Genomic DNA, 26,134 nt, shown 5'->3' with positions numbered 1-26,134 from the left:
GAGCTACAATTACACATGTTTCATGTATAAGTCAAGCATATAAACCGGAAATAAGTATCGTCCAGCCTTGAAGCTTGATTTGCGGGGAGAAGCTCCATAACTAAAGTTATCGCTACCGGAGCCGAGACGGGGCGAAATCGGCCTCGGTACCTGTCAAACGGTCAAATGCTCCGATTCGAGTTTCTTTTTCCCACTTTCCCCTCACGTTTGGCCGTTAACGTTAATTAACAAGTACATTTTGTGGAGGTTGCGCGCCCTGAAAGTGACACTATTCGTCCTGTCCGGTCTGCGGAGATACTTTGAACCCTCCGAGTTGACCGACTTGATTGCTCTCTTCTGTCTTGATCATAATGAGTCGATCATCTCGACTTGTCGCACTTCGCAATCTGTCCTTTATTAGTTCTCGTTCGGTACCAATCTTTCGTACACCTGTCCAGACTCATTCAGTCATCCCTCTACAACGCACCTTTGCCTCTTCTGCTATCAAGATGGGAGACGCTATCTCTGAGAAACCTCACAATGCGTGGCTCGGTGCCAAGGGACCAGCTTCTCTTGATCTTCGAAGTATGTCAACTACCAATACACATTGGTCTCTTGACCTCTAACACTCTTATCATCCAGGCGATGTCGTGACAACTCCTACCCCAGCCATGCTTGAGGCTGTCTCATCATGCTCCTTACTGGATGATGTCTTTCAAGAAGACCCTGCTACCAATGGCCTTGAGGCTTATGTAGCAGAGCGCACAGGCAAAGAAGCTGGTCTTTTTGTTCTCTCGGGCACAATGGGCAACCAACTTGCCCTGAGATCTCTTCTTACGCAGCCACCCTACTCCGTACTCTGCGACTATCGTGCCCACATATTCACATCTGAAGCTGGCGGGTGAGTACCCACGTATATAGCATTGCTGAGTTGTCTTAACTAACAACACTCTAGCACCTCAAATCTTACAGGAGCTCAGATTCAGACTGTTGTCCCCAAGAATGGGAGATATATGACGCTAGAGGAAATCCAGGAGAACGTGACCCTAGACGATGATGTTCATGGCTGCCCCACGCGAGTGATCAGTCTTGAAAATACCCTTCACGGCATGGTCATGCCCCTGAGTGAGGTCAAGCGTATCTCCGAGTTTGCCAAGGAGCACGATATCAAGCTTCACTTGGACGGCGCGCGATTATGGGAAGCTGTCGTATCCGGAGCTGGGTCTCTGACTGAATACTGCTCTCACTTTGACACCATCACCCTGTGCCTTTCCAAGGGTCTTGGTGCACCTGCTGGAAGTGTGCTCGTGGGTCCCAAGGCCACGCTGAAGCACGCTCGCTGGGTTCGCAAGTCCATCGGTGGTGGCCTTCGTCAATCCGGTGTTCTTACCTCTGCAGGTCGCGTTGCCGTGGAGCAAACTTTTGGCAAATCGCCCAACGGTGAAGACGGACCCCTTAAAGCCTCCCATGAAATGGCCCGCAAGGTCGATGACCTCTGGACCAGCATGGGCGGTATGATTGATGAGCCGACTGAGACTAACATGGTATGGTTGAATCTCAAGGCTACAGGGTGTAGCGAGAAGCGGTTCATTGAGATTGGAGCTGAAGCTGGGCTCAAGTTTATGTGTAATAGGTTGGTGACACATTACCAGGTCGCACAGAATGGAGACGAGGTGTTGCGACGCCTAAAGGTGGTTTTTGAAAAGGTTCTTGGAGAGAGCCAAGACTCGAGTGCTCAGCAAAAGATTGGAAAGGGAAGTGTATATGTGCCTCAATAGAAATGAAGTTTAGTCAAATAGAATAGATGGTTGTTGTATCATACTATTGCACTTGTTCCATTGAGGTTACTGCTTACGTATCGAGAATGAGAGTCGGTGAGAATACTCGAAACTACTCACGTAATTGTGAACAAAGAGTTTCTGTTTTGGATTTAAGTTTGAGTGAGTTGCGAGACATCGGGCCGTTGTCATGATCAGAGCCAGGGTCAGGGTTAAGATCATCATATTAGTCTATTCTACAGCCTCAGAGTTGAAGAGAACTAAATGATTCAGGAAGGTAGTTACATAATACATTCAGCGGCATTGCCGATATCATGTTGCAGAGGCTTCAAGCTAACGGGACCTCCCTTGCGTGTATAAAACAGATGCTTCTACTAGGATCAGTTCACTACTGAGTTTGAATACCTAGGTCAGATAAACTCAATTAATGCATTGGTATGTATTACCGTTGACTTGGAAACTTTCAGGAAAACAGCCAAGACTGGTAATAACGCCCAGGACGCCGCTGACACGTTTACAAAGAGCTTAATTCCGCACTCTTGGGAAAAGGAAAGGAATCTCTTTTGGAATTGCGCGTCTCGTCTTGATTTCTTGACGTCACCAACCAATCGGCCAAATCGACGGCTTCACTGCAAGAAACGTCTAGTTTAAGTCTGGGAGAGCCAAGCCAAAAGTGCGGGGAACGGAAGAACAGAAACAGGGATTATTATGAGAAATGCAGAACGTTTCTCCACGTTTGTTTGCCTTTTTTAGTGGCGTCCGGGGTGTCTTGATGTTGATGTCTGAACGATACAACGTCACTGTTGACATGGGCTGATTTACGTTACAAACCTAAAGAGGTATCCAATTGTGTGGTTCATGATAGTAGAAAGATTATATGGGAAGAATATATATCAATTGGTTAGAGTAGTCAATTGGGGACTGAAAACAAAACATCATGGTCAAATCAAGACTCATATACATGGTTGCCAACTATCGTCATGACATGAAAGTTCAATGCTCTTGGCCAACGCAAAATCACTCACGCTAATAAATAAAATAAAAGGTTGCCTACCTTGATACTTACCGTATGTACATACCTTGCTAGACAGAAGCAGTGGGTAAGAAACGATCGTCAGGCTCAACTCTCGCTCTTTCAGCTCTTCCCTTCTTGGCTTACACTGCACCCCATGACAAGGGTAGCTAAAGGCAACTAAATCCTGTTTAGAGACAATGTCATGATCATCTTTGCTTGGCCTGTTCCCGTAGAAACTCGTATATATTTACTTTGTCTTCCCTCCTTCGTTTCTGTACTGCATCCTAATATTAATTGACATTAGTACTCAATTGGCAACTGGGTCATTCCTCTTCAATCATGCCGTCTCCACGACATATCGCCGCAGCTTTAGTTGCCACTGCGACAACTGCATCAGCTCTCTATGTAAACGGTACTGTCGTTGCACCATGCGACTCACCAATTTACTGTCATGGAGATATCCTAGAACAGGTCGAACTCGCTCGGCCTTTTAGCGACTCCAAGACCTTTGTCGATATGTAAGTCATGTCCACTCAATTGCTCTTCAGCCTTGACACTAACACTCACAACCACAGGCCAGCTATTCGCCCTCTAAGCGACATCCAGGAAGCTTTTGACAAGCTCGAGAAACCTCTCCGTAACAATTCTGCTCTTGCTGACTTTCTCGATGAAAACTTTGACGATGCTGGCAATGAGCTGGAAGAAGTATCCAGAGATGATCTCGATACTGATCCTAAATTCCTCGACAATATCAACGATACCGTCATCAGAGAATTCACTGAAAAGGTTATTGATATTTGGCCTGACTTGACCCGTCGATACGACCAAGACGCCAAAAACTGCTCAGATTGTCCCAACAGTTTCATCCCCGTCAATCGATCCTTTGTTGTTGCAGGTGGTCGCTTCCGTGAACCTTATTACTGGGACTCTTACTGGATCATCCTGGGTCTTCTCAGAACTGGAGGTTCTTTTATTGAAATCGCCAAGAACACAATTGAGAATTTCCTCGACTTCATCGAGGAGTATGGTTTCGTACCTAATGGCGCTCGAATCTACTACCTCAACCGTTCCCAGCCTCCTCTGCTGTCGCAGATGATCAAGGCCTACGTCGAGTACACAAATGACACTGACATTCTTGAGCGAGCTCTGCCTTTGCTAGTCCAGGAGCACGAGTTCTTTATGAACAATCGCTCAGTCCCAGTCTATATCAACAACGAGACCTACTATCTCAACACGTAAGCACATGACATCTTCTGCCAAATAACCTCACTAATATCCCTTAGATACAATGTATCCAACACTAGACCTCGTCCCGAGTCATATCGTGAGGACTACATCACCGCAGAGAACACATCCTACTACTCGCCAGAGTCCGGTAAAGTCTACAAAGGCGGCGAAGAGCTCAGCTTCAAGCAAAAGGAGGCCCTGTACGGAAACCTCGCTAGTGGCGCTGAGAGTGGTCTCGACTACACGGTCAAGTGGATTGCTCGTCCAGAGGATGCTATCCGTGACAACTACTTCCCACTTCGATACCTCAACACTAGAAACATCATTCCTGTTGATCTCAACTCTATTCTGTACGGTAACGAAATTGCCATTGCCGACTTTTACGAGCAGACAGGAAACAACAGTGCCAGTGAGCAGTGGCGCGAGGTCGCTGCCAACCGAAGCTATGCCATGCACGGTTTTCTGTGGAACGAGACTCTTTGGAGCTATTTCGACTACAACCTGACTTCCAAGGCGCAACAGATCTATTTCCCCGTGGATGAGAATACAACCGTGGTGGATACAGAGGATGCTCCCAAGGGACAGCAGGTCTTCTTCAGCCCTACCCAGTTCTACCCCTTCTGGCTTGGTGCTGCGCCCGACTACCTCAAGAACAACCCATTTGCCGTTTACACCGCTTACAAGCGTGTCGAATACTACCTTGACAACCGTGATGGCGGCATCCCTGCGAGCAACGTCGAGACTGGTCAGCAATGGGACCAGCCTAATGTCTGGCCTCCTTTGATGCACATCCTCATGGCAGGACTCGAGAGAGTTCCTCCTACCTTTGGCATTCGAGACCCGTCCTTCGTCGAGGTCCGCAGACTAGCTCTTCGTCTTGGACAACGATACCTCGACTCGACTTTCTGCACCTGGTACGCAACTGGTGGCTCAACGTCGGAAACGCCCAAGCTCCAAAGCACATCCGATGAGGAAGAGGGTATCATGTTTGAGAAGTACGCTGACAACGCTACCAACGTTGCTGGAGGTGGTGGCGAGTACGAAGTTGTCGAGGGCTTCGGCTGGACGAACGGTGTTTTGATTTGGGCTGTTGACGAGTTCAAGAACAGACTGACACGGCCCAAGTGCGACAACCTCGAATCTGCACACTCAAACGATAAGCGCGATCCGAGTGCTGTCATGTTGAATGCTCGTGATGCCAAGCGCGTCAAGAAGTTTGGTCGCAGAAAGAGAGCTGCCGAGAAGGCTGCGAAGAAGAGGTCGAGTCGTGTCTTCTACTTTTAATTATGGATAACTAGCTTATGATGGATGATTGTATATTGCCTTGCTGTATAACCTTTACTTGGTAGCCAGTGTAACATATCTTTACCGCTGAAAATGTCTTTCTCTGCACAACATACTGTCGATCTGTACAAATATCAAGATAATGCTCTTATATAAATCAATGCAATGCTAAAACTGTAATACGTAGTCCGGTTTCCTTAGCCATGATCTTAAAACTCAGAAATCCGCAATGAGCTGGCGCTTCTCCTTCTCGACCCCTTCCTTGTGAGGCTTAGGGTCAGAGATCTTAAGCCACTCGCCATTGAAGGCGTTGATGAGCCAGTTTCGAAGTTCTTGTCAAGTTAGTTTTTGTCCATCTCGTTGCTATGCGCGGATAAACTTACTATCATATACAATGCGGTTTCCATTGTGGAAGTAAATGCTGTGGTCGCTATCTGGGAAAACATGAACGTCATAGTTTTCTACACCTGCCAAGTCAAGCGAGTCAAGCAGCGTGAGCGAGTTCTGGAAGTGGACGTTGTCGTCGGCGACGCCGTGCATAACAAGGAAGCGCTTGTTGCCGCCAAGAGCAGTGGCGTTAGCAATCATGGACATGTCGTAGCCACCAGGGTTCTCCTGAGGCGTGCGCATGTAGCGCTCTGTGTAGATGCTGTCGTAGAAGCGCCAGTCGGTCACAGGGGCGACAGCCATACCATAACTGAAGGTGCGACCAGCGTCTTGCTCAAGCGTCTTGAGGGTGGTAAAACCACCGTAGGACCAACCCCATATGGCGAGTCGCTCGGCATCGACATAAGGACGGGAAGCGAAGGATTGGGCAGCGGCGATGTGATCTTGTGACTCAAGAACGCCGAGCTGAGAGCGGACTACAACGCGGTGCTTGCGCCCAAGGAAGCCAGTGCCTCGAGGGTCGACAGTGACGACGAGGTAGCCAAGAGCAGAGGCGACGTAAGCTTGGAAGTCTACTGCGAACCTCTTGGTAACGGACTGAGATCCCGGACCAGAATACTGTTGGAAAAGGACAGGGTACTTCTTCTTCTTGTCAAAGTGAGGAGGGCGGCGTTCAACATAGTTGACCACAATGCCGTCGCCAAGATCGAGAGTACCGTATTTCATTACGGGAAGCTCATGGCTTCTGGCGCGTTCTGCGAGTTCAGCGTTGTCCTCGATGACATGCTCATAGTCATGGACGCTTGAAGGCGTGGAGATGACTTTCTGGCTTGGAACCTTGGGTCCGCGATATGACAGGAGAACAAAGCCGGCGCTCTTGGAGAATGATGCATCGTAGTAGGCTTCAGTCTCAGGATCAGTCAGAGCTTCCAGTTTGGTACCATCGAGCTTGACAGAGTAGACGTGACGCTGGATAGACGACTCTTTGGCGGCAATAAAGTACACCAAGTTGTTTGCAAGATCAATTGCAGAAGGAGCATCGTCAATCTCCCACTCACCCTTGGTGAGCATGATAGGGTCGGGGTTATCGAGAGGAGTGAAATAAGCAAGGTGTTCGTAGCCCTCATGAAGATAAGAGTCAACGTATCCATCGTGATCACGGCCATTAGCGGGATCCGCAGGAATGTACGCTGTCTTGTGCGAAATCTCAAACCAACCACCGTCGATCTTATCAACATCGACAGTGTTCACAGTCTTGCCCTTGCGAGAAGTAACATCGATCAGGACGACCTTGAGAATGTCGCTGACACGGTTGGTCTCCTTCACAACGGCCTTATCACCGGCCCAAAGGAGGTTGTTGATGATACGGTCGTCATCCGCAAAAGCACCATCGATGTCGACAGAAAAGACATCCTTCTTGGCAATGTCGTAAAACAAGAGATCAACGACTGGGTTGTGAGCACCTGCCTTGGGATACTTGATCTGCTCGACCTCGGGATAGGCTTCCTCGCCCTTTTCAGGGTCGGTACCACTAGGTCGCTTGATGAAGAACTGAACAGGAAACTCGGGGACGCCAGTTTCATTGGTCCGCAGGAAGCTCAGGTACTTGCCATCCTCAGACCACCAGGTAGCACTGCGGCCGCTAAAAACCTCTTCCTCATACACCCAGTCAGGGATACCGTAGAAATACTCCGGGCCACCATCCTTGGTGATCTGAACTACGTTCTTCTTATCATCCAAGCGTCTGATGTACAGGTTGTTATCCTGTGTGTAGGACACAGCGTCGCTCTTGGGACTCCATGTGGCAAGCTGGATTCGAGCATCGGGCTTTCCGGGCACGAGCGGCTCAGCCTGTTGAGTTTCGACATCAAGAATAAAATAGATGGCGCTGAAAGAGTGGCGCCAGTTTTTCTTCTTGTTGACACCGAGCAGAACCTTCTTCAAATCAGGGCTGGGCTCGTTCCAATCGGGTGTGTATTGGTTTCCGTCATGAACAAAGAAGTTATCCTTCATAAGCGTTCGCGATTTGGAAGCCTTGATTTCAGTATTAATCGGCGCCCGGTTTTCCTTGTCTTTGCGGATATCCTCTACAACAATGTATGGCTTCTCACTGGCTCCAACCTCGAGCAGCAGGCCATCCTCTCCATCCGGACCTGCAATCCAGCTGATGCTGTGAGACTTGGCTTGCCAGCTACCATCGAAAAGCTGATCCATGGTAACAGTCTTCCCCGAGCCTCGCGTTGCAGCATCAGGGTCGTGTTCGGTATCGCTCTCATGATGGTATGAACCCTTGTAGAGAAAAATACCGAGGCCTGCAAGCCAGAGAGCGACAAACGCAGCGCCAGCAATGATTAAAATGCGGCGCAACTTCTTATCCATGGGCTGGCGGTGTAGAGTAGCTCCAGGACCGAGGAAAGGGCCCGTCTCGAGGTCGTCCTCCTCTTTGAGAGGGTCATCATCGTCCAGAGCTCTGGGATCGTTGTTATCTTTGCCAGCGTCCATCTCGGTCTTTTCTTGTATTCTTTCGAAAACGAAACTCGTTGTTGAAGCTGTAGAGATGGAATCGTCCGAGTCGTCCGAGTATCGACGTTCGGAAGTCGACATGTCCAGGGCCATATTGAGTGGCGGTGGCCGTTATATCTAAGTACGGGTTGTTGGTGTTACGCGATGGCGCACTGGCGCATTATGCGCGGGAATGAGCGAGCGAACGAGCGAGTGTTGGATATTGAATAAGGTAAATGATAGGCTAAATCAAGCAAACATGAATTGATGAAAGAGTGAAAAGGAAACGAGGCGTCAATTGGAACTGTAATGGGTTGTCAATAGCGATCGGTTAGGATGATTGCTAACGCGAGGTGGTCATGGCTGTGTCTTAGAGCTCGTGCCTGCTTGTCGCATTGGGGCAAGTTTCTGATGACGTAAGCCTCGATGATCAGTCAGTTAGGAGCCAGCACCAGTTGATTTACTGATAACTTTCTGATATATTCTTGCTGTGATACTACAGGCTGCTTTACATGGATGAATGAGATTGCCAATACCCGTGTCAGCTACTTCGATCTGGACACAATGAATCCGGCTTATCCCCCGGGCTCCGAACCCTGGATGTGCCCCACATGTCCGGCTTGGGCAATCCGGGGTAGTACTCCAAAAGAGATGAAAGGGAATTGATCAGACCCAAGCCAACAATAACATAAATAATCATCTAGGGTATCTTCATATCTTATACTTCAATAATGTCAACGCAGTAACTGGGGCGCTTCAACAGTAGCGCCCTCAATCTTCTCGACCACACAAGCCGTCCCATATGCACTCGCCTGCGCAAAGCCTCCCAGATCCCCCGTCTCAAAGCGCAGGCAGATAATGGCATTTCCGCCTCTCCTCTTCGTCTCTTGGACAACACGGCTGATGGAGTCATTGCGGCAATTGTACAGCATAGTCGTGAACCAGCTCAGCTCGCCTCCCGCCATGCTCTTGATTACCATGCCAATACCTGCAGCGATGTTGCGTGAACGCACAGTTATTCCGTAGACGGCGCCCAGAACTTTGGTAATGCGGTAGCCGGGGAGGTCCATCATTGCTGTTGCGTGTTAGTAAAATCATGGACTTGTAGCAACCCAGTGTTGACTTACTTGTCGTTATACAATTGTCAGTCTCAGTAAACTACATAGACTATGTCAGTATCAAATTCTATTCTAGAAAAGGCTCATGAGGACATACGCAGTGCAAGTCTGACAAGTGAGCCGGAATATCCGCCACCTCCTCATGGTTCTTCTTCTGGTCTTTGGACGATCCAAAACCAATCATCTTGGCAGTATATCAAGGTTTGCTGTGTAAGACAAAAGAGCAGAATGTTAAATCGGGATGGAGTAATGTGAAGCGATTTATAATGTGTTCTGTGTTATCACTGACTGTAACGAAACTAAGGAGCTATGAATCCTTTATATACCTCTTCTCTTACTGTGCACTCCAATCCAGCTTCCTCTGCATACATTCAAGGCTGAAAGCGATGCCGATCTAACCGCCTTACAACCCCACCTTACTTCTCGCATTCGTCGTATCTGTATCTCGGAGTCTTTTATTTGCCAGCCTTCCATGCAACGCTAGTCTCAGCTCACGTCAAAACCAAGACCTGCATTCTTCGTGGCGGTGCACCTCTGCTCCCATGATTACGTTCTGCCACACAAGGCGTTTGCGTACACAAATGCCAAGAGTCTAGCAACAGTATATCCTAATTATGTATTCAAGAACAAGGGATGGACTACCGTCGTGACAAGCTACTCTCACAGCAAAGCACATCACTTCTTGAATACTGAATAAAGGTAATGAAAATCAATGTACTATCATACAACATACAGCAACCCGGCTATCAAGACCGGCTGCAAAATTTAGTATCAAAACTTCATCCTCAAGTCTACACCAATGTCCTTGAGTGCTAATCGCTCTGAAATCCTCCCACAAACGCCCCCGCCTACATCTCAAGGTAGAAGCAAGCTATGATTACAGGATTTGTGTCCACGCCATTAATGTGGATAACCGGTCATATCAAGACGAGGGGGGCAATGCCACATCATTACCGGTACCCGCATCTAGAACCCGTAGCCGGTAGGCTGCGGCGCAAAGCCATTTGGTTGACCGTACGGCGCGGGCGAGGGAGCAGAGCCCATGCCACCAGGACCAGCCGTGATCATGAGCCGAGAGGCGCCAAGAATCGGTGTGTTATCATCCGTCTTCTCCTTCTCCTGTTCCTTGGCCTTGCGGGCCTCGTTATCTGCCTTCAAAGCAGCGAGATCCTTGGTTTGCTGGGCCAGCATGTTGATCATGTAAGGCATAGAGAAGTCCATAAGACCGTGGCGCCATGAGAGCTCCAGAACAAGGTCAGGGCGGATGAGGTCGTAGCAAGCGTAAAGCATGCCAGTGTAGCATTCACGGTGACCGATATCGACGAACTAGGACGGTTAGCTGTATTCATCATTACAAGGTACTGTGGGAAACTTACGTATTGAAGGAGGTCGCTGACAATGTCGACCTTGGCCGAGAGGGCAGAGGTCTCAATAGCGTCCTTGTAGAGTTTGTCCTGCTTGGAGAGAGCAATTGACTTCTCCCAGCGCTTGTTCTTGCGGTAGATGGAAGCAGCAATCTGGCGGAAGAAGATAAGATCATGCTTCTCCAGACGGCTAGCCAGCTCTGTGGCATCGTAGTTGTCGTAGTTCTGAACAGAGTCGCGAAGGGTCTTGTAATCCTCCTCCTCGATCAGAAGATCGTTGACGGCCTCGTTCACAACACGCTTGTTCTGAGATTGCACGTTCAGCAAGAAAGGCTTGATGAGAGGAAGGTCGTCGTTCTTCTGGAAGATCTTGACAACACGGTTGACATCGATACGGGGAGTGAGAGTGGCGAGGAGGTCAGTGAGGAGAGAAGGATGCTGCTCAACGTAGAACTTGATAGCACGGTAGTAGATTTCCAAGTTGGCCACCTTGACCACAATCTCCTTGAACTGTTGGTGGTCCCAAGAGTTCTCGGGTCGCTCAATGACGGCAAGAGCAGCGTTGTCAAATTCATCATAATGGTAGTAGCAGAAAACAAGCTCGGGCCAAAGGTTAGCCTCTTCGCAGGCCTTGATCATCTTGGGCAGATTCATGCGAGACCAGAAGATCTTAATATGCTCCATCAGACGGTCAGGGTGGTACTTGGAGAGAGCAATACCAAGCTCAGTGAACATTCCCATGTGAGCACGCTCGAGGCCAAGACCCTGCTCGAGAAGGCTGATGAGCTCATCGAAGTAACCGTTGCGCTCGTACTCCTTAACCAGAGTCTGAAGTTGCTCAGCATCGACAATCAGGTTGAGACCACAAATCTGGGCAAGGCGGAACTCCTTCTTCTCCACACAGGCTTCGTGGACCTGCTTCCACACCTTGATGTTGTTGGCCTTGCGAGCGCACTCGACGGCAGCTTGGTAGTCACCAAGATGGACAAGGGTAGTGGCCAGCTTAGCCCAGTTCGAGATGCTAGTGTAGAAGATCTTCGAAGCCTCGTACAAGCCTTCCTCATATGCCTTGTCACCAGACTCCTCGATGTTAGCCACGTTTGTGGCACGGAGGAAGTCCTCAAGCTCGGATAGTTGCTCGAGACGAGCGTAAGAGAAGGCGAGAGCTGTGTCAATAGCAGCCTCGCGGTGGGTCTTGCGAGCCATGCGCAGGTATTTGACGAGCTCCTCGTTCTTACCAGCGTGTGTGGCGACTTCGATGACCTCAAGGTAGTTTCTGGGGTCCTCAGCCTTGATGTAAGACTCGATGGAATCGGAAACGCGGAGGCCGTCAAGTTGTGCCTTGGCAACCTTGCTCCAGACCTCAGGGAGATCAACCTCCTCAGCATATGCCTGAGCACGATCGATGCTGACAACGTTCTCAATCAGGACATCGACAGCGGCAGACTTGTTGTCGGCCTTCTTATAAATCTCGAACGCTTCTTCAAACAGACCAACCTCGATACAGCTAGTGGCGATTTCATCGGCATTGTAGTTATCGAGCTTGTGGATATAGTCCATCACACGAGCCTTGTCAGCCTTGGCGGCAGTGAACATGAGCAGGTTCTGGAGGTTCTGGTTGTCACTGAAGGGTGAGGGCTCGAGGACAATCTTCTCGAGGAGCTCGATAAGCTCGAGAGGAAGGTCATTCTCCAGGAAAGCAGAAACAGCAACGGAGACCTTGGAGGGGTCATTGGCCTCAGGAACAGCTGTAGCGGTGACCTGATCAACAACAGAACGACGGTGAATGTTGTTCTCGCTCAGAACGAAGCCCCAGAGCTCAGCATCGGAGCGCTCCAAGAGGTATCGAGCCTGAGCCCTGTACATGGAGTTCTCGTTGGTGATGTTGACAAGCTCAAGATCATTCTGGCCCTTGGAGTAGGCGATGTAGGCCAGGTTGGGATCACGCTTCTCACAGTACTTTCCAACAGTAAGGGTATCGTACTGGTCGTTCTCCTTGAGGAACTTCTCGGGGTTGTTGTTGGAGTCGATATAGATCTTGGCAAGAGCGTTGTACACAGCCTGTTGCTGGTTACCAGCCTGGAGAGTGGCCTCGAGGAAAGGCAAAAGCAGCTTAAGGCGGTTGCGAGACTCAACTTCTGATACAAGGTTGTCAATGTTGATACTCTGAGGGTTGACAGAGCTCAGAAGCTGCTTGATGACGTTCTCGTCGCAGTCAACATCCAATAGACCGCCAACAACCTCAGGGGCTCGGCCGGGGTTGACCTGCTGGACGTAGGTCTCGATGGCCGCAAACTGCTGGCTCTGGTACAGGTACAGAATCAAGTCATGGACAAAGTTGAAGCGGTCACAGACAATGATAAGAGGAAGCTGCTCAGGCAGCTTAGCTTCCTTGAGGAAATTCTTGACCTTCTCAGGGTTGTAGACGGAGCTATCACGGCACAATCGCTCAACCTCGTTGAATTGTCCCATCTTGGTCGCGGCTTCAATGTACTTGAAGTGGACATCAGGGTCTTCAGAAAGATTCACGACACTGCCAAGATAATAAAAGAGACCCTCAGCAGTCTTGTACTTCTCGAAGAGATCAATCAAACGAACAGGTCCCAGTAGCTCTGAATACTTGGTGGCAATAGTAACAACTGACTGCAAGTTCTGGCGAATGTTCGCCTTCATCATAGCATCAAGACAATCGAGGGACTGCTCAACAGAGAGCTTACCAAAGAATGTGGTGAGCCACTCAGGGTTGAAGTTTGGTTGACCAGGGATGTTAACAACAACCCGCTTGATGGCCTCTGGGTCCTCATAAAGCTCCAGCGCCTTCTGGGGAAGGTTAGCCTGCTCGCAAAGCTGAGCGATGCGAGTCTTGTCGAAGTGAGTAAACATCTCGTTACCGAGAATAGCTTCAGCAACCTGGGGTGCATGCATCAAGTTCATCTCGAGAAGGCGGGTCTGTAGACGGGCGTGCTCGGGCTTGTTCTCCTTCAATGCATCCAACAAGAAGGCGGTGGCTTGTTGAATCATGCCCTGTCCTTGGAAGATATCGCACACACGCTCGAAGTCGACCAATGGGCCTTGCTCACTGTTAGCAAGGGCACTGGCAAACTCAGCACCCTTCTCGGGGTTGACACGGGTGATATGCTGGAGCAACTGGATGTAATCAGGCTGAAAGCCGCTCTGGGCAGAGTAAGGAAGGATCTTGTCGAATTGACCAGTCTCAGCGAAGCCAGCAACGACCTTCTGGGGAATCTCCGCCTTAAGGTAGATTGTCAAGGCCATGTTGACATCGTAAGGCCTAACCATGTCACCAAGCTGCTCAGAGCAGTCCAACTTGCCCTCCTTCAACCACTTCTCAAGCAGATGCTTGCGGTTCTGCTGGAGAACGGGTTGTGCAAGCTCGAGGGTCTCATGCTTGTTAAGGGAGCCCTTGTCGAGAAGCATTCCGAAGTATTGAAGTGTGAAAGCCATCTGGCCAGGCTGAACAGGCAAGCGCTTGAACTTCTCGATAGTCTCGGCGCTTCGGAGGAAACCTCGAGGAGAGTTGGCAGCGACCTTAGCAGCAGCCAAGTAGTCGCCAGAGTTGAAGAGCTGCTCGAACTGTCGAGCGTACAGGTTATCGGCACCAGGAAGTCCGGCTCGCGAGGCCATCTTGATAGCCATATCGGTGTTGGCGGGGTTTTGTAGAAGGTATTGGATAACGTTGCTATCGTCGATGGTCACGAAGAGCACTTGGCCCTTTCGGTTGATACCAACGATGCCAGAAGAACCATCGTCTGTGCATGTTGTGAATATTGTCTCGCTCGAAATTCGGTTCATGAAGATGCATGAGGCGGTTTCGAGATCGTAGAGATGAATGAAGCCATACTTGGTTACCATATAAACAACGCCGTACTTTTGCGAAACTTGAAGTGCGACGGGGAAATCGTTCGTGGCCTCAGGAGGGAAGAACATATCAACAGCCTTCTTCTGAAAGACAGGATTCGACTCGGGATGGTCAACCTCGACGATGTGCAGCTTGGCACCTGTTGCGGTTCGTACTGCAAAACTGAACAGCTTCGTGTCTTGGGGGGCACCTTCCAGTCGAAGAGTGCCAAAGGCGGCTGCGTGACCTTCTATGGCCTGGCTGATTCCACGGTCCTTAGAGTAGAGCTGCATGGCACCGACCACACGTCCTTGCTGGGATGAGATGCCCACCACCACCATCCACTTTCCGTCGCTGTTAACTCGGTAGTTGATGATTTGGCAGCCCTATAATAAAATGGTTAGTCTCGTGGCATTCAATCAACCACGGCTTGTAGGCAACTCACGTTGAGGTTGGCATTACGCTCGAACACCTTGACGGGTGCGTCTTGGCCAGCATCGTAGACATTCCAGTGATAGACACTGGATGTCGTGACAAGGCCAAGCTCGTTCTCGCTAATCCACTTCCAGAACTGCACGTCCTCATTCATGGTGCATGACTTGAGCTTCTTCTTCTGCTCAAGGTCGAAGATCTGCAGGGTTCTAGACTGCGCCTTGAGAGCAATTACTTGTCGGTTCCAGTGCATGACGGCACTGTCGGCCTTGATTGGCCGCCGGGTGACATTGTTACCATTCTTGAGCTCGATGATAACAACCTCGGGTTGGGCGGCTTCGCTCTTCTTCTCTCGAACACACACATATGAATCGGACTCGAGTGTCTAGCTGGGGTTAGTTTCATATTGACAGATGGCCAGCGATGAAGCTGGCTGTAGGTATGGAGACGCACGCAGGAGTTGAAGCCGATGCTCTGGGTGTCCACGCCAACGTTGGCGAGCTGGACGAGCTCCTGGAACTTGATGGGCAGAGGCGCCATGACGCCTGTGTAGCCTAGGATAAGATAAAATGGACCTTCTTCGAATCGATGCTCCTAGCCTCGAATGTGACAAAAGGAAGATGCCGGTGGATTTGTGTCGGTCTCGGATCGATCACCAGAAATTATTTCGGAGTTGCCTTCAAAGGGCGATGTAGAAGCTTCCATGCGCCGCGTGGCAGGAACTAAATGCAAAGCACGAGGTTAAACACAGGGTGCGCGCCTGAAATCGAATGGAAAGAAAGGAAAGCGACGACTTGAAATTCGATATTATTCGTCTTCTGCGGATGAAGCAGACGGAATTGTCGTCGTGAAGGGGAGAGATAGAGATGGAGTTGGGGGGTGTTTTGGTGAGGTAAAGGAGAGAGGTCCAGGTCCAGGTCGCTTTCTGGGTTACGTTACCTGTTCTGTTTGGATAGGCTTGGAAGGAGCCACAGGGCAGCTATGATGGACCGCTCAGGGCAGGAGGTGCAGCACCACAACCAAGGAGAAGATACGTACCCGTAAGGTTAACTCTAATTGGGGCAGGCGTGCCTGGAGAGCTGGGATCCACATGCATCTGAATGCTGACAGGTTGCTGATCAGCCAATGAGATACGATTATGCGGGGGCACTCGATATTCCGACCCGACCGAGATGAAGAAGCAAGCAAGCTTTCGTCATCAAGAATAGGCGCCAATTTATGCGAAAAGGAGAAGGTTGAAAGTGCCTGGTCAGCTAAATTTAGTGGCAGACAGTTGTGAATTCAATAATAGGGTAGTCAATCGTTAAAAGTCTGTTGGATCTTTTATAAAGATCTTTACTACCTTGTGGAAAATAATGGCATTGTTGCTCAATGACGATATTTAGGCTTCTTTGAAGCTTGTTATATGCATGTGGGTGATTTGGTTGTAGCACAACCCGGCAAGCTTACAAGCCAATGCATCTTATGGCTGTACAAGCTTGTTTGCAGTATCCGTACGCTGGAGTTTTCTGGAAAATGACTGATACATGATTTCAAGATGTGTGTATTTTGTTCCAGTAAAAGTCTAGAAAGTAGAAGATATGTGTGATTTGGATACAAGGCAAACAGTTATCCAAGTAGATGCCATGTGATCTCCTGCATCCCATCTCTCGCACTTCATCTGCTTGATTCCAAACATCATATGTCAAACTCAGCAGCCTAGGACAAATGCTCCCGATCAATATGGTGTGTAACAGCAGCCTCATCACCTTCAAACTTGTCGCAAAAAGGGCATTTGACCGTCTCAACTCCAGCATTCGGCGCATTTGTCGAGTTCTCTTCGAAATCCGGCATAAAATCTGCCAAGCTCCTAGGCGGCGGGCCCGTAGCAAACTCATCGTCCCGTCTCACATCCGTATATCGCATAGTAAATCTTGAACTTGCAGATGTCGCTTGCGCTCTCGGCTCATCTGAGGGCGCAGGGGTAGTAGCTTCAGAGGTGTTGCCCATTCTTTGTACCCTGCCCACCTGTCCATCTCGTAGTCGCACTTTGATTCCCCGTGGATGATTGCCTCGTGTGAGAACATCTTGGACTATTCCCTTTGTTTCCTCTCCTGTAGGCTGATCATCTTTCAGAATGATAAATACAGATGCTCCAGGTATGACCTGATGCACCTTTGGAACTGTGCCCGCTGCCTGTTGCGGTGTTCCCGGCGCTCGAGATGGTCGTGATGAGCCACCCCGTTGATTATTCTGCTCCTGGCGTGGAGGGCGAGGTTGGCGATTGCGAGGCCGATTAGGTCGATTCATCGTAACAAAATGCTTCTCTTGAATATTAAAATATCCAACACTGATTACTCGTCTTAACAAAAAAGGGGAAATTTCCAATACAAGAGATTTGGAAGATATGATTTTGATGAAGGAAATGCTTGGTTGATGATGCATGAGGAGCAAACTCTGGTGTTGAGTACAGAAAAAGTTTACCCTACAGAAAGTGGGAAATCTTGAGATTCTACCAACGTCACTGAAAGTTTATAGTTGCAATAATCAAAATCGACTCCTATTAAAATTAAACATGAGCTAATTATTTCCCAAGTATCAAAATTGTTTTCGGTGAATATTAAGGATAATTTCCAACCCAAGAAACACCAACACGATCTATACATCAACGCCAGACACCACTCAAGGCATCATGTTGTACACTTTGACCTTGCAACCAAATACCATTACCAGATTAATTTCCTGCTACCATCGATATTTCAAGCTTCACCAGCATCAGTTGCAGGCTTCTTTCTGATATCTTTCCAACCCATACCGAATGATATCCCAAGCATAACACATGAACAAGCCACACAAAGTAAGAACGTTGCGCGCGTGCCTTTAGAGTATGACCACAAAACACCGGGCAGATCTTCTTTGCTAACAACCTCGCTTACAGCACCAGCACCAGCGTCGATGATAATATCGGGATTAATGCTCGGAAGTCTTGATACAAGTTCCTGACGGAGCTCGTGGGTGAATATAACGTTTGCGGCAGTTACGAAAATGGCGCCACCAAAAGTTTGGGAAAATGTCAGAATAGACATGGCAATAGGTGTCTCTTCAGGTTTCGTGTTGGCCTGGACGGCGATGATGGGCATCTGAAGACCGAGTCCACGACCAAAACCTATCAAGATCTGGTAGCCTGCCCATTTGGCGGTTGAAGTATATGGACCCATGGTCGATGAGAGACCGAATCCTATAGCTGAGAAAATCGCACTGGCAGCTGCGAATGGTATATAATAACCGGTCTTCTGAACTGTTGTCGCAATTGTCAGTAAAGATACGCCAAACTCTGCAGAAGAGGGAGTTTACCTAAAGCACCACTCGAAACAGCTGCCACAATCAACATGAGAATGCTGGGAAGCAGATTAACACCACTTGTAAACGGTGACGCATCTTTAGCCGATTGGAAATAGACAGGCAGGTAGAAAGATGCCACCATGACGGTTGCAAACAGGAATAGGTTGGTTAACAACGAGGTCCAGACTTGTCTTGTACGCACGATGGGCATGGGAATCATTGCATCCCTACCAACACGGTGTTCCCAGAATACGAATATCACGAAAAGAACACCGCCACCGCAAAAGAGGCCGACAATTGTTGCAGAGTCCCAAGCATAGTCGACACCGCCCCACTGGAGTGCCAGCAGCAACATGACTATACTTGGACTGAACATGAAGAGGCCAGTGAAATCGAACTTTGTTTTCAGAAGATACATGGCAGTTTCATCTGTGGGAGCACGATGGTTTGGAATAGGAACGATAAGGATCAGGATCGTACAGATGGCGCCGATCGGGAGGTTGATATAGAAGCCTATGTAATAGTTAGCGACAAGTCAAGGTCAGTTGTGGTGTAGAGTACTGGGACTTACACCATCGCCAAGTGGTATACTGGGTGAAAGCGCCTCCTACCAAGGGACCGCTTACAATTCCCAACTGAGCACATCCCATAAGAATTCCTACTAGGGAAGGGCGCTTGTGGATAGGGACCGCCGATGCGATGATCGTGAGAGCGCCATTCTGAATACCGGACGAGCCGATGCCTGAAATCGCTCGTCCGATAATGAGCATAGTAGAAGACTGAGCAACGCCGCAAATCAAATTGCCGAGCTCAAAGACAAAGAACAGGCTCAAGAAGATCCACTATCATTTGTGAGACTTGAGCTATAGGTGTCTATCAACAGGGAATAACTTACCCGGGTATTAAAGTACATGTATAATTTGCCTGTAAGTGGTTGGAGGGCAGCACTGTTGATTGGGCATCATGGTCAGCAAGTATGAGACAACGCGACCTAGTGCTGAGCTTACCTTGAAAGATTGTATGCACTAGCATACCATCCTATATCATGTAGAGAGTGAAAGTCTGAGGTGATTCGAGGAATAGCCTAAATATTTATCAGTACCAGTCGGATAAATTGTTGAGAATGAGGCTGTACCGTGCTGATAATCGACATGTCAAGCAGCATCAAGAAGGCTGCGAGTGTAAGAGAGGTGATCATGCTAACAAGCTTCCATCCTGTCAACCACTGAGTTTCATCTTCCTCGGCTGGGAGTTCGACTTCTGGTTTCGCCTGGATCTCTTCCTGGACCGGTTCGTGTAGTGTGGGAGTATTCGAGGAAGACACTGTCTTTTCATTCTCGCTGAGGGGAGCTTGAAGGTCGCTTCGCTCGTCTTTGGGAGCTTCCGCGGCCATGATGTCGAACGTTATGAGATGATCTTTGTGTTGAGATGCAAGATCGATAGGGCCATAGTAAAACATGAAAGTTGCTTGGCATGTTGGGCATTATGTTTTTATAAATGATTGATGAAACAAACACACAAGACATAAGCATGGTATCTACCGGGGTGTTTTGTTATGTCTTCCCGATCCCGCACACTTAATAATTGCTAGAGTGTCAAAGCTGGGGTGGTGTAGACGGAGTTGGGTATCACTTTGGAACGGAATTCCGCCCAACAGAACAAACCACTGAAGCCAACATTTGCTTACCACAAAACGAATCCCTCACTCGGCATTGCCTAATCGGGTCTAATGCCCTGAAACATGGTGTTCGCAAACGCAGTGAGGTGTTAGAACTCCCAAGGTCCAAAAACGTCAGACATCCATGTAATATCTCCGAAATCCATCATGTTGACGGCCGCCATGTCTATGCTTTGCTGGTCTTGTGGATTTTGTGCTGGCATCGATTGAACAGCCCTTTGGTTCTCTGTAGATAAAGGAACACTGCTGAGGTGTCTTGATAATATGGGTTCCCAAGAGTTCCGGATATTTCGCATAATTTTGGCCCCCATCAGGAACACCGTCTCTTCGCCCGCACTAGCCTTCATCCTGTAGACCGAGTCGATACGTGTAAAAAATTCGATGACTTGATCCAGAAGTACCAGTAAGTCTGCTGTGTGCCGTACCACCTCCTTGTCCCAAGCAGGGTCCTCGGACGTTGTGAGCCGGTACAAAGCTATCTGAACCTGTGATAACTGGATATATACTGCAAAGGGAACCCCTGCAACCTCCTCAGCGGGAATGCTAAAGAACACATCGTACCATGTCCTGATTGCTCTAAGACATGCATACATGCTCTCAATTCGTTGATTGACTGGAATGTTTTGCATAAAGAGGCCAACTGAATTAACTTGAACTTCTGTCACAAGCGCGTGCGCCTGTAGTACATCTGCGTCTGTTAGCATGGCATAGCAACAGCTGCTCATCATGTACTTACGGGTCATGGGCATGTTCAAGGGTAACCCGTCCCGAACCGCCTGCAGCTTGGCAAGCAAACTCTTTCTGAAAATGTACGTGGGTGGTGGTGACGGATCGCCCATGACATCACGAACCAACAATTTCTGCGCTTCATCTGCCACAAGCTGGTATCTAATAAATGCAGTCAACAGCTCATCAGAGGGATACCGCTTCTCTCTCTCCAGCACGTCAAGACAATCGCTCATATGCGGAGTCCAGTGGAGGGTTTCCATCTTGCCAATGAAAGATGACATGCTGCCCAAATCAGAAATGGACCAAAAGTAAAAGGATGAAACTTACACGGAAGTGAGAAACCAAAGCGACAAAACGGTTCGCCGTTCCTCCAACGTGCGTAACCGCGGCGGAGCGGGTCGTCCTCCCCAGAGTTTGAAACAAACTGTAAAGTATTGTTCCTCAACAGGGGCTTTTGTAAGACCAAGCTCATAGGCAACCAAGACGGCCATTTGGCAAAATGTGACGATAAAAGGTTTACCTGGACTAGAAGTAGTGGAGGCCCTTTACGAAGATCAGAACAAGCTACAGTAGGGAGCGGCGGCGGTAAACTTACCAGGTGACATAACATATAATTCCTTGAAGGCAGTCCATGGATCTCTCATGGTTAATGATAATTCTTGTGGCAATTTCTTGTCGAACTTGGTCTTTCATTTTAATCTGCTGCTCGACGGACATTGACGTGATGTTCATAATACATAGCCACAGAAACGGTTTCTCTTTTCGCAAAGCCGCAGCTGTCATATCTTGGGGCAGGACTATGCAGGGGAACTTCTCCAGCCACGTCTTGAACTTTCTCAGGTATACTTCAGCCTCTTCTGGCGTAGGTTCAGGCAGTGATGATGTATCTCCTCCAATGCTGGAGGGCGATGTATGCATATGGCTGTCCCCTGTGCTTTTGGAACCATAACTATGAGGTGCAGGATATGAGCGAGGTTGGGTTTCCGATGAAGAAGACGATGCTGCAGCTGTTGCTAGAGATTCTAAGCGGCTGGTGAGGTGACACATGTTGGACGAATTCATCAAAGGGCTAGATTCGCCCGAATTTGACGGCTGCAGGTTGCCATTTGACGGCTGAGCTGCGCGCAGGATAGTAACAAGATCTTCAAGCTTCTCTTCTAACTGGGCCGTTCTGGAAGATGTGGATTTTTTAGCAACTCGCTTTCGCGACGTTGCCATTGTTTGACATGGTTTTCCAAGACGATGACACCTTTCGCAATCTTGGCCAGAAGCTCTCAAGATACACTTGCATTTCGCTCTCTGGCATGCAGTACACGCCCTACCATAGCCAGCGGGTGTCCCTGTCGCACTGGAGGTTGCAGAGGCCGACAGATCGGGTGGTGCCATTGTTCGCTCGTGTAATTGTCGCCAATTAAGACCATGTACGTGAGTAAACAAAAAAGTTGAATAAATTCCGGTTGTATAACAGGAATTCCGATGCTGTACTTGAAGGGGGTAGGGAATTGCGAAGATCCCGGAGTTAGGGGATATAATTAGCGGGATTCGGGATTCGATTAAATCCGGCTTACTGTCTCATAATATTCAAAGCTGTAATTGACCCGAGCTGTAGATCGAATGATGAGAATGTGAGAAGTAAAGTATTTGTTAAGAAGCCACATTTATTGCCGCGACAACATTCCAGATATACGATGGTTGGCAGTAATTGGCCAAGATGTAGTGATATGAGACCACCCCTTGAATGCTCCCGGAATTTGCTTATCTGAACCCCGTATAGCGAGTATTTTGTGCTTGTTATAGCATTATCCTAAGTCAAGTTTGATGATTCTGTAAATAAGCAAGCTTAAGTTAAGATCTGACACGACTACACAATTCATCACTACAGTTTACTTCCATCACATGAGCACAAACTTACCATAATTTCTAGACAAATGGACGGAGGTCGATTCTATTACTTCTTGCCTTTGGAGATTTAGGGGCGTGATATGTTATCATAAAGCAGATTTATAAGTAGTTAGCTTGTCGATCTAAGCCAACTAATTAACTAATTACAGTAGGAAAAGACCAGGATCAATCTATGTTTGGTATCAGATCCCATGGTTTCATTGCAAACCACATTCCCTTTCCCGTAATTGGCCATGAAATTAGCATCAGCCACGTCCTATTGGCTGGATGCATATTAGCTTCAGGGGCCAATCAAACCCGATGTTTCCCGCTCTTGTCAATTAACTTTAACGTCACAACTGCTAGATTCTTCAACTCCATCTTCCCCCTCTATTAGAAGAACTGGCTGCTGGAAGCTTGAGAGACGAAATTATTAGGTCAGTTTATGCTATTTGAATCAGACATCTTAGGTTGCTTATTTTCGTATCATAGCTTAGGGACTCACTTTTCTGTTACCCACCAGCCGACATCGCAGTCTCAACAACTCGCTAGACCAACATATATTACCACCTACCTAAGGACTTAGGCGTCTACCAAACACCTTAGAAGATATGGCGGCTCCTTGTGTTACCGCAGCCGAGATGCTGCCTCGATTCCTTCTTCCACGCCTCAGTTGGGCACCGCACTCAGTCTCACAAGCAGCTCGGCCGTTCGCCTCGATCCCTTCTGCCGATAAACGACGGTCTTTTACATCCTTTCAGGCTGGCCCTGTTCTCCAACGGCAATCTCCTCGAATCGTTAGCCCTGTTACCAAAAGGGCTTTCCATGCAACAGCCCTTAGGCAACGAGACCACCACTTTGATACACTCAAGTTTGTGAAGCGGTTACAGGGTGAAGGGTTTACAGAGGAGCAATCGGTTGCTATGATGAAGGTGCTGAACGACGCTATTGAGGAGAGGTACGAACTGGAAACGAAACTACTGCAATAACAATACTGAACCGCCGTTAAGCATCCAAAATCTTACACGGACAATGGTCCTCCGCGAAGACGCCGCCAAAGCAACATACACCCAAAAGGTCGATTTTGCTAAGCTCCGTTCCGAGATTCTCTCAGCCGACTCGACCGAATTTAACACAACACGCAACACGCACGAACGAGTAACCAATGACATCGCCAAACTAAGCAATCGCCTTCGGGACGAGATCAGCCGCACGCAGGCCAGCGTCCGCCTCGACCTTAGCCTGGAGAAGGGCCGCATCAGAGAGGAGGCTGTGGGACAGGAGCTCAAGATCAAGGAAACAGAAGCAAAAATTGAGCAGGAGGTTGCAGCTCTGCGGGAGAAGCTGGAGCAGGTCAAGTTCCAATCGCTGCAGTGGCTGATGGGTGTGTGCACAGGTTTCGCAGCGTTGTTGCTTGGTGCTTGGCGATTGCTCATGTAAACGTGCTTTTGTTGCAGGACGTTGGAATAGTTTATTTCAGCCGATATTCTTTTCAGTGCCGAGATTAACTTGTCTATAATTCATGTCCGGCGATTATAATCCTGGCCTCGAGACATATATTTAGCTACTATGTCCAGGTTTTGATCCGTCCCAGAAGGGACAGACTCCTGGAGAGATAAGAGATAAAATTAGTAGGTCAGTTCCTGACATTTAGGCCGGACTTCTTAAGCTATTTGTCTTCGTATCCTAATCCCCAAGGTCAACTTCTGTTACCAAGGTAGGAATTTCAAATGGCGCCTTCCAAGAACTCCACCCCCACTTCAGCCCCGCCACGACCTGGTGGTTAATCAATCCCGTTATCGAACTTCGGGATGAAAGCCGACGGTTCTCTCATATAACACAGACAACAACAATAAGGATCATCAAGTAAAAGAACCGCAATAGGCTTGATCTTCAAATACTCATCTTCTGTTCCAATTACGAATTAAAAATTACCCAATATGACAAATAAACCGAAGGTTCTCTTCCTGGGTAACACCAAGCAGTAAGTCCCCTAACAAGCTGCTTCCATAGGTAATTTCGGGTTGTTATTACAATACTCTGACAGTTTACAGGGCTCAAGAGGAGTTCGACTCGCTCTCTGAGATTGTAGAGGTCATCTGGCCCAAATCAACAGATCGAGCTGGTTTCTTAGAAGAGAGCAAGTCTGGCGCATTTGATGGAATCGAGGCTATCTACCGCACAAACAAGACTTATAGCACCGCTGGCATGTTTGATGCCGAGTTGCTCGACAACCTACCCAAGACACTCAAGTTTATTTGCCACAACGGTACGGATCCATCAATCATTCGAATCACAAATAGTACAAGTTTGCTGACTATTGTAGGGGCTGGATATGATCAAATTCACGTCCCAGAATGTACTTCTCGTGGTATCCGTGTTTCCAATACGCCAACGGCTGTGGATGATGCAACAGCGGATATAACAATCTTCTTGCTCATCGGTGCTTTAAGAAATCTCTCATCTAGCATCTTTACTCTGCGTGACGGCACTTGGCGTGGTAGCCCTGCACCCTTACTCGGCCACGATCCGCAAGGCAAAGTGTTGGGGATCCTGGGAATGGGTGGTATAGGTCGTAATGTCGCCCGCAAAGCTCGTGCTTTTGGCATGATCGTCAAGTACTATAACCGCAGCCGTTTAGCTCCAGAACTAGAAGGCGAGGCTGAGTATGTTGACTTTGAGACTCTTCTCAAAGAAAGCGATGTGTTGAGTCTCAACCTACCCCTGAACGTGAGTCAAATCAAGGGTTCTACATTCTTTAAATGTATTAACCTTCAATAGCCCAAGACACGACATACAATCGCGAAGCCTCAGTTCGACATGATGAAGCACGGTGTTGTCATCGTCAATACTGCTCGTGGTGCTGTAATGGACGAAGCTGCTCTTGTCGATGCCCTCGAGTCAGGACAAGTTGCCAGCGCCGGACTCGATGTTTTCGAGAATGAACCTGAGATCCATCCAGGTTTGGTGAGCAACAAAAACGTACTGCTTGTCCCGCACATGGGGACTTGGACAGTGGAAACCGAAAGAGCAATGGCGGCATGGGCTTTTGACAATATTCGTCTAGCATTGACAGAGGGAAAGCTGAAGAGTATTGTGCCAGAGCAGAATGATCTGCAATAGACAGACTCGGTCCGCCAGCTTCATCTAGTTATTATAGAGGTTAGATAGATCAAAAGCACGAAGTCATTCAATTGATTTCGTCTGTTATAGAGAGCCTTCTCAATTGCCAACACAGTGATATGGCTTGTGCTAGAGTTAGGACCAGCTATGAAGCAACGTGACCGTCCCCAAGTCTATAGATAGCAACTTCACGTACCAAACCAACCGAAAGAACGGTCACAATCAAGGTCAAGCTTCAGGGCGATTTGGTAGAATAAACATCACATAATGAACAAATATTAGAGGAAGAAAAACTCTTTTGAATTTCTACTCTATCCTGGCCACGGTTGACGGGCCTGCCTTTATCGAGGTACCATTCCTTCCATCCCTGCGGGGGAGGTCTCGTCTTGGTCATATCCGTCCATATTCATTCCATTCATCATCCGTTTGTATATCTCGAAGGGGGGAATCATGATTA

General features: G+C 48.4%; 10 protein-coding genes across 10 annotated transcripts; 4 read left to right on the top strand and 6 right to left on the bottom strand.

The window, feature by feature from the left end:
* Positions 1-488: 488 nt before the first annotated feature.
* FGSG_05623 (uncharacterized protein) lies at positions 489-1,757 on the top strand (the record flags this gene model as incomplete). The annotated part of the gene is made up of 3 exons (XM_011325883.1): positions 489-564; positions 622-880; positions 935-1,757. The coding sequence occupies 3 exons, from the start codon at positions 489-491 to the stop codon at positions 1,755-1,757; spliced, it is 1,158 nt and encodes a 385-aa protein (XP_011324185.1).
* A 1,354-nt stretch (positions 1,758-3,111) lies between these two features.
* Positions 3,112-5,421, top strand: FGSG_05622 (uncharacterized protein; the record flags this gene model as incomplete). Its single annotated transcript, XM_011325882.1, has 3 exons — positions 3,112-3,290; positions 3,348-3,884; positions 4,056-5,421. The coding sequence occupies 3 exons, from the start codon at positions 3,112-3,114 to the stop codon at positions 5,281-5,283; spliced, it is 1,944 nt and encodes a 647-aa protein (XP_011324184.1). The 3' UTR covers positions 5,284-5,421.
* A 78-nt stretch (positions 5,422-5,499) lies between these two features.
* Positions 5,500-8,286, bottom strand: FGSG_05621 (uncharacterized protein; the record flags this gene model as incomplete). The annotated part of the gene is made up of 2 exons (XM_011325881.1): positions 5,500-5,615; positions 5,667-8,286. The coding sequence occupies 2 exons, from the start codon at positions 8,284-8,286 to the stop codon at positions 5,500-5,502; spliced, it is 2,736 nt and encodes a 911-aa protein (XP_011324183.1).
* Positions 8,287-8,906: 620 nt separating this feature from the next.
* Positions 8,907-9,560, bottom strand: FGSG_05620 (uncharacterized protein; the record flags this gene model as incomplete). The annotated part of the gene is made up of 3 exons (XM_011325880.1): positions 9,388-9,560; positions 9,300-9,330; positions 8,907-9,247 (listed from the first exon to the last, which is right to left on the bottom strand). Exons 1-3 carry the CDS (start codon positions 9,472-9,474, stop codon positions 8,907-8,909), a joined length of 459 nt encoding a protein of 152 aa, XP_011324182.1. The 5' UTR covers positions 9,475-9,560.
* Positions 9,561-9,984: 424 nt separating this feature from the next.
* Positions 9,985-15,485, bottom strand: FGSG_05619 (clathrin heavy chain; the record flags this gene model as incomplete). The annotated part of the gene is made up of 4 exons (XM_011325879.1): positions 9,985-10,616; positions 10,667-14,899; positions 14,959-15,321; positions 15,399-15,485. The coding sequence occupies 4 exons, from the start codon at positions 15,483-15,485 to the stop codon at positions 10,257-10,259; spliced, it is 5,043 nt and encodes a 1,680-aa protein (XP_011324181.1). The 3' UTR covers positions 9,985-10,256.
* Positions 15,486-16,643: 1,158 nt separating this feature from the next.
* Positions 16,644-17,369, bottom strand: FGSG_12769 (uncharacterized protein; the record flags this gene model as incomplete). Its single annotated transcript, XM_011325878.1, has 1 exon — positions 16,644-17,369. The coding sequence occupies one exon, from the start codon at positions 17,367-17,369 to the stop codon at positions 16,644-16,646; it is 726 nt and encodes a 241-aa protein (XP_011324180.1).
* Positions 17,370-17,683: 314 nt separating this feature from the next.
* FGSG_12768 (uncharacterized protein) lies at positions 17,684-19,659 on the bottom strand (the record flags this gene model as incomplete). The annotated part of the gene is made up of 6 exons (XM_011325877.1): positions 17,684-18,258; positions 18,279-18,779; positions 18,838-19,108; positions 19,162-19,213; positions 19,274-19,350; positions 19,402-19,659. 6 exons carry the CDS (start codon positions 19,657-19,659, stop codon positions 17,684-17,686), a joined length of 1,734 nt encoding a protein of 577 aa, XP_011324179.1.
* Positions 19,660-20,280: 621 nt separating this feature from the next.
* On the bottom strand, positions 20,281-22,059 carry FGSG_05617 (uncharacterized protein; the record flags this gene model as incomplete). The annotated part of the gene is made up of 5 exons (XM_011325876.1): positions 20,281-20,429; positions 20,681-20,832; positions 21,001-21,198; positions 21,269-21,844; positions 21,923-22,059. The coding sequence occupies 5 exons, from the start codon at positions 22,057-22,059 to the stop codon at positions 20,281-20,283; spliced, it is 1,212 nt and encodes a 403-aa protein (XP_011324178.1).
* A 1,106-nt stretch (positions 22,060-23,165) lies between these two features.
* Positions 23,166-23,994, top strand: FGSG_05616 (uncharacterized protein; the record flags this gene model as incomplete). The annotated part of the gene is made up of 2 exons (XM_011325875.1): positions 23,166-23,512; positions 23,565-23,994. 2 exons carry the CDS (start codon positions 23,166-23,168, stop codon positions 23,992-23,994), a joined length of 777 nt encoding a protein of 258 aa, XP_011324177.1.
* Positions 23,995-24,494: 500 nt separating this feature from the next.
* Positions 24,495-25,677, top strand: FGSG_12767 (uncharacterized protein; the record flags this gene model as incomplete). The annotated part of the gene is made up of 3 exons (XM_011325874.1): positions 24,495-24,538; positions 24,609-25,284; positions 25,336-25,677. The coding sequence occupies 3 exons, from the start codon at positions 24,495-24,497 to the stop codon at positions 25,675-25,677; spliced, it is 1,062 nt and encodes a 353-aa protein (XP_011324176.1).
* Positions 25,678-26,134: the final 457 nt, after the last annotated feature.

The sequence above is a fragment of the Fusarium graminearum genome, chromosome 3 (assembly GCF_000240135.3).
Source record: "Fusarium graminearum PH-1 chromosome 3, whole genome shotgun sequence".
Classification (NCBI taxonomy): Eukaryota; Fungi; Ascomycota; class Sordariomycetes; order Hypocreales; family Nectriaceae; genus Fusarium; species Fusarium graminearum.
Note: the sequence above shows the minus strand (reverse complement) of the source record. Positions and strands in the feature narration are given on the sequence as shown.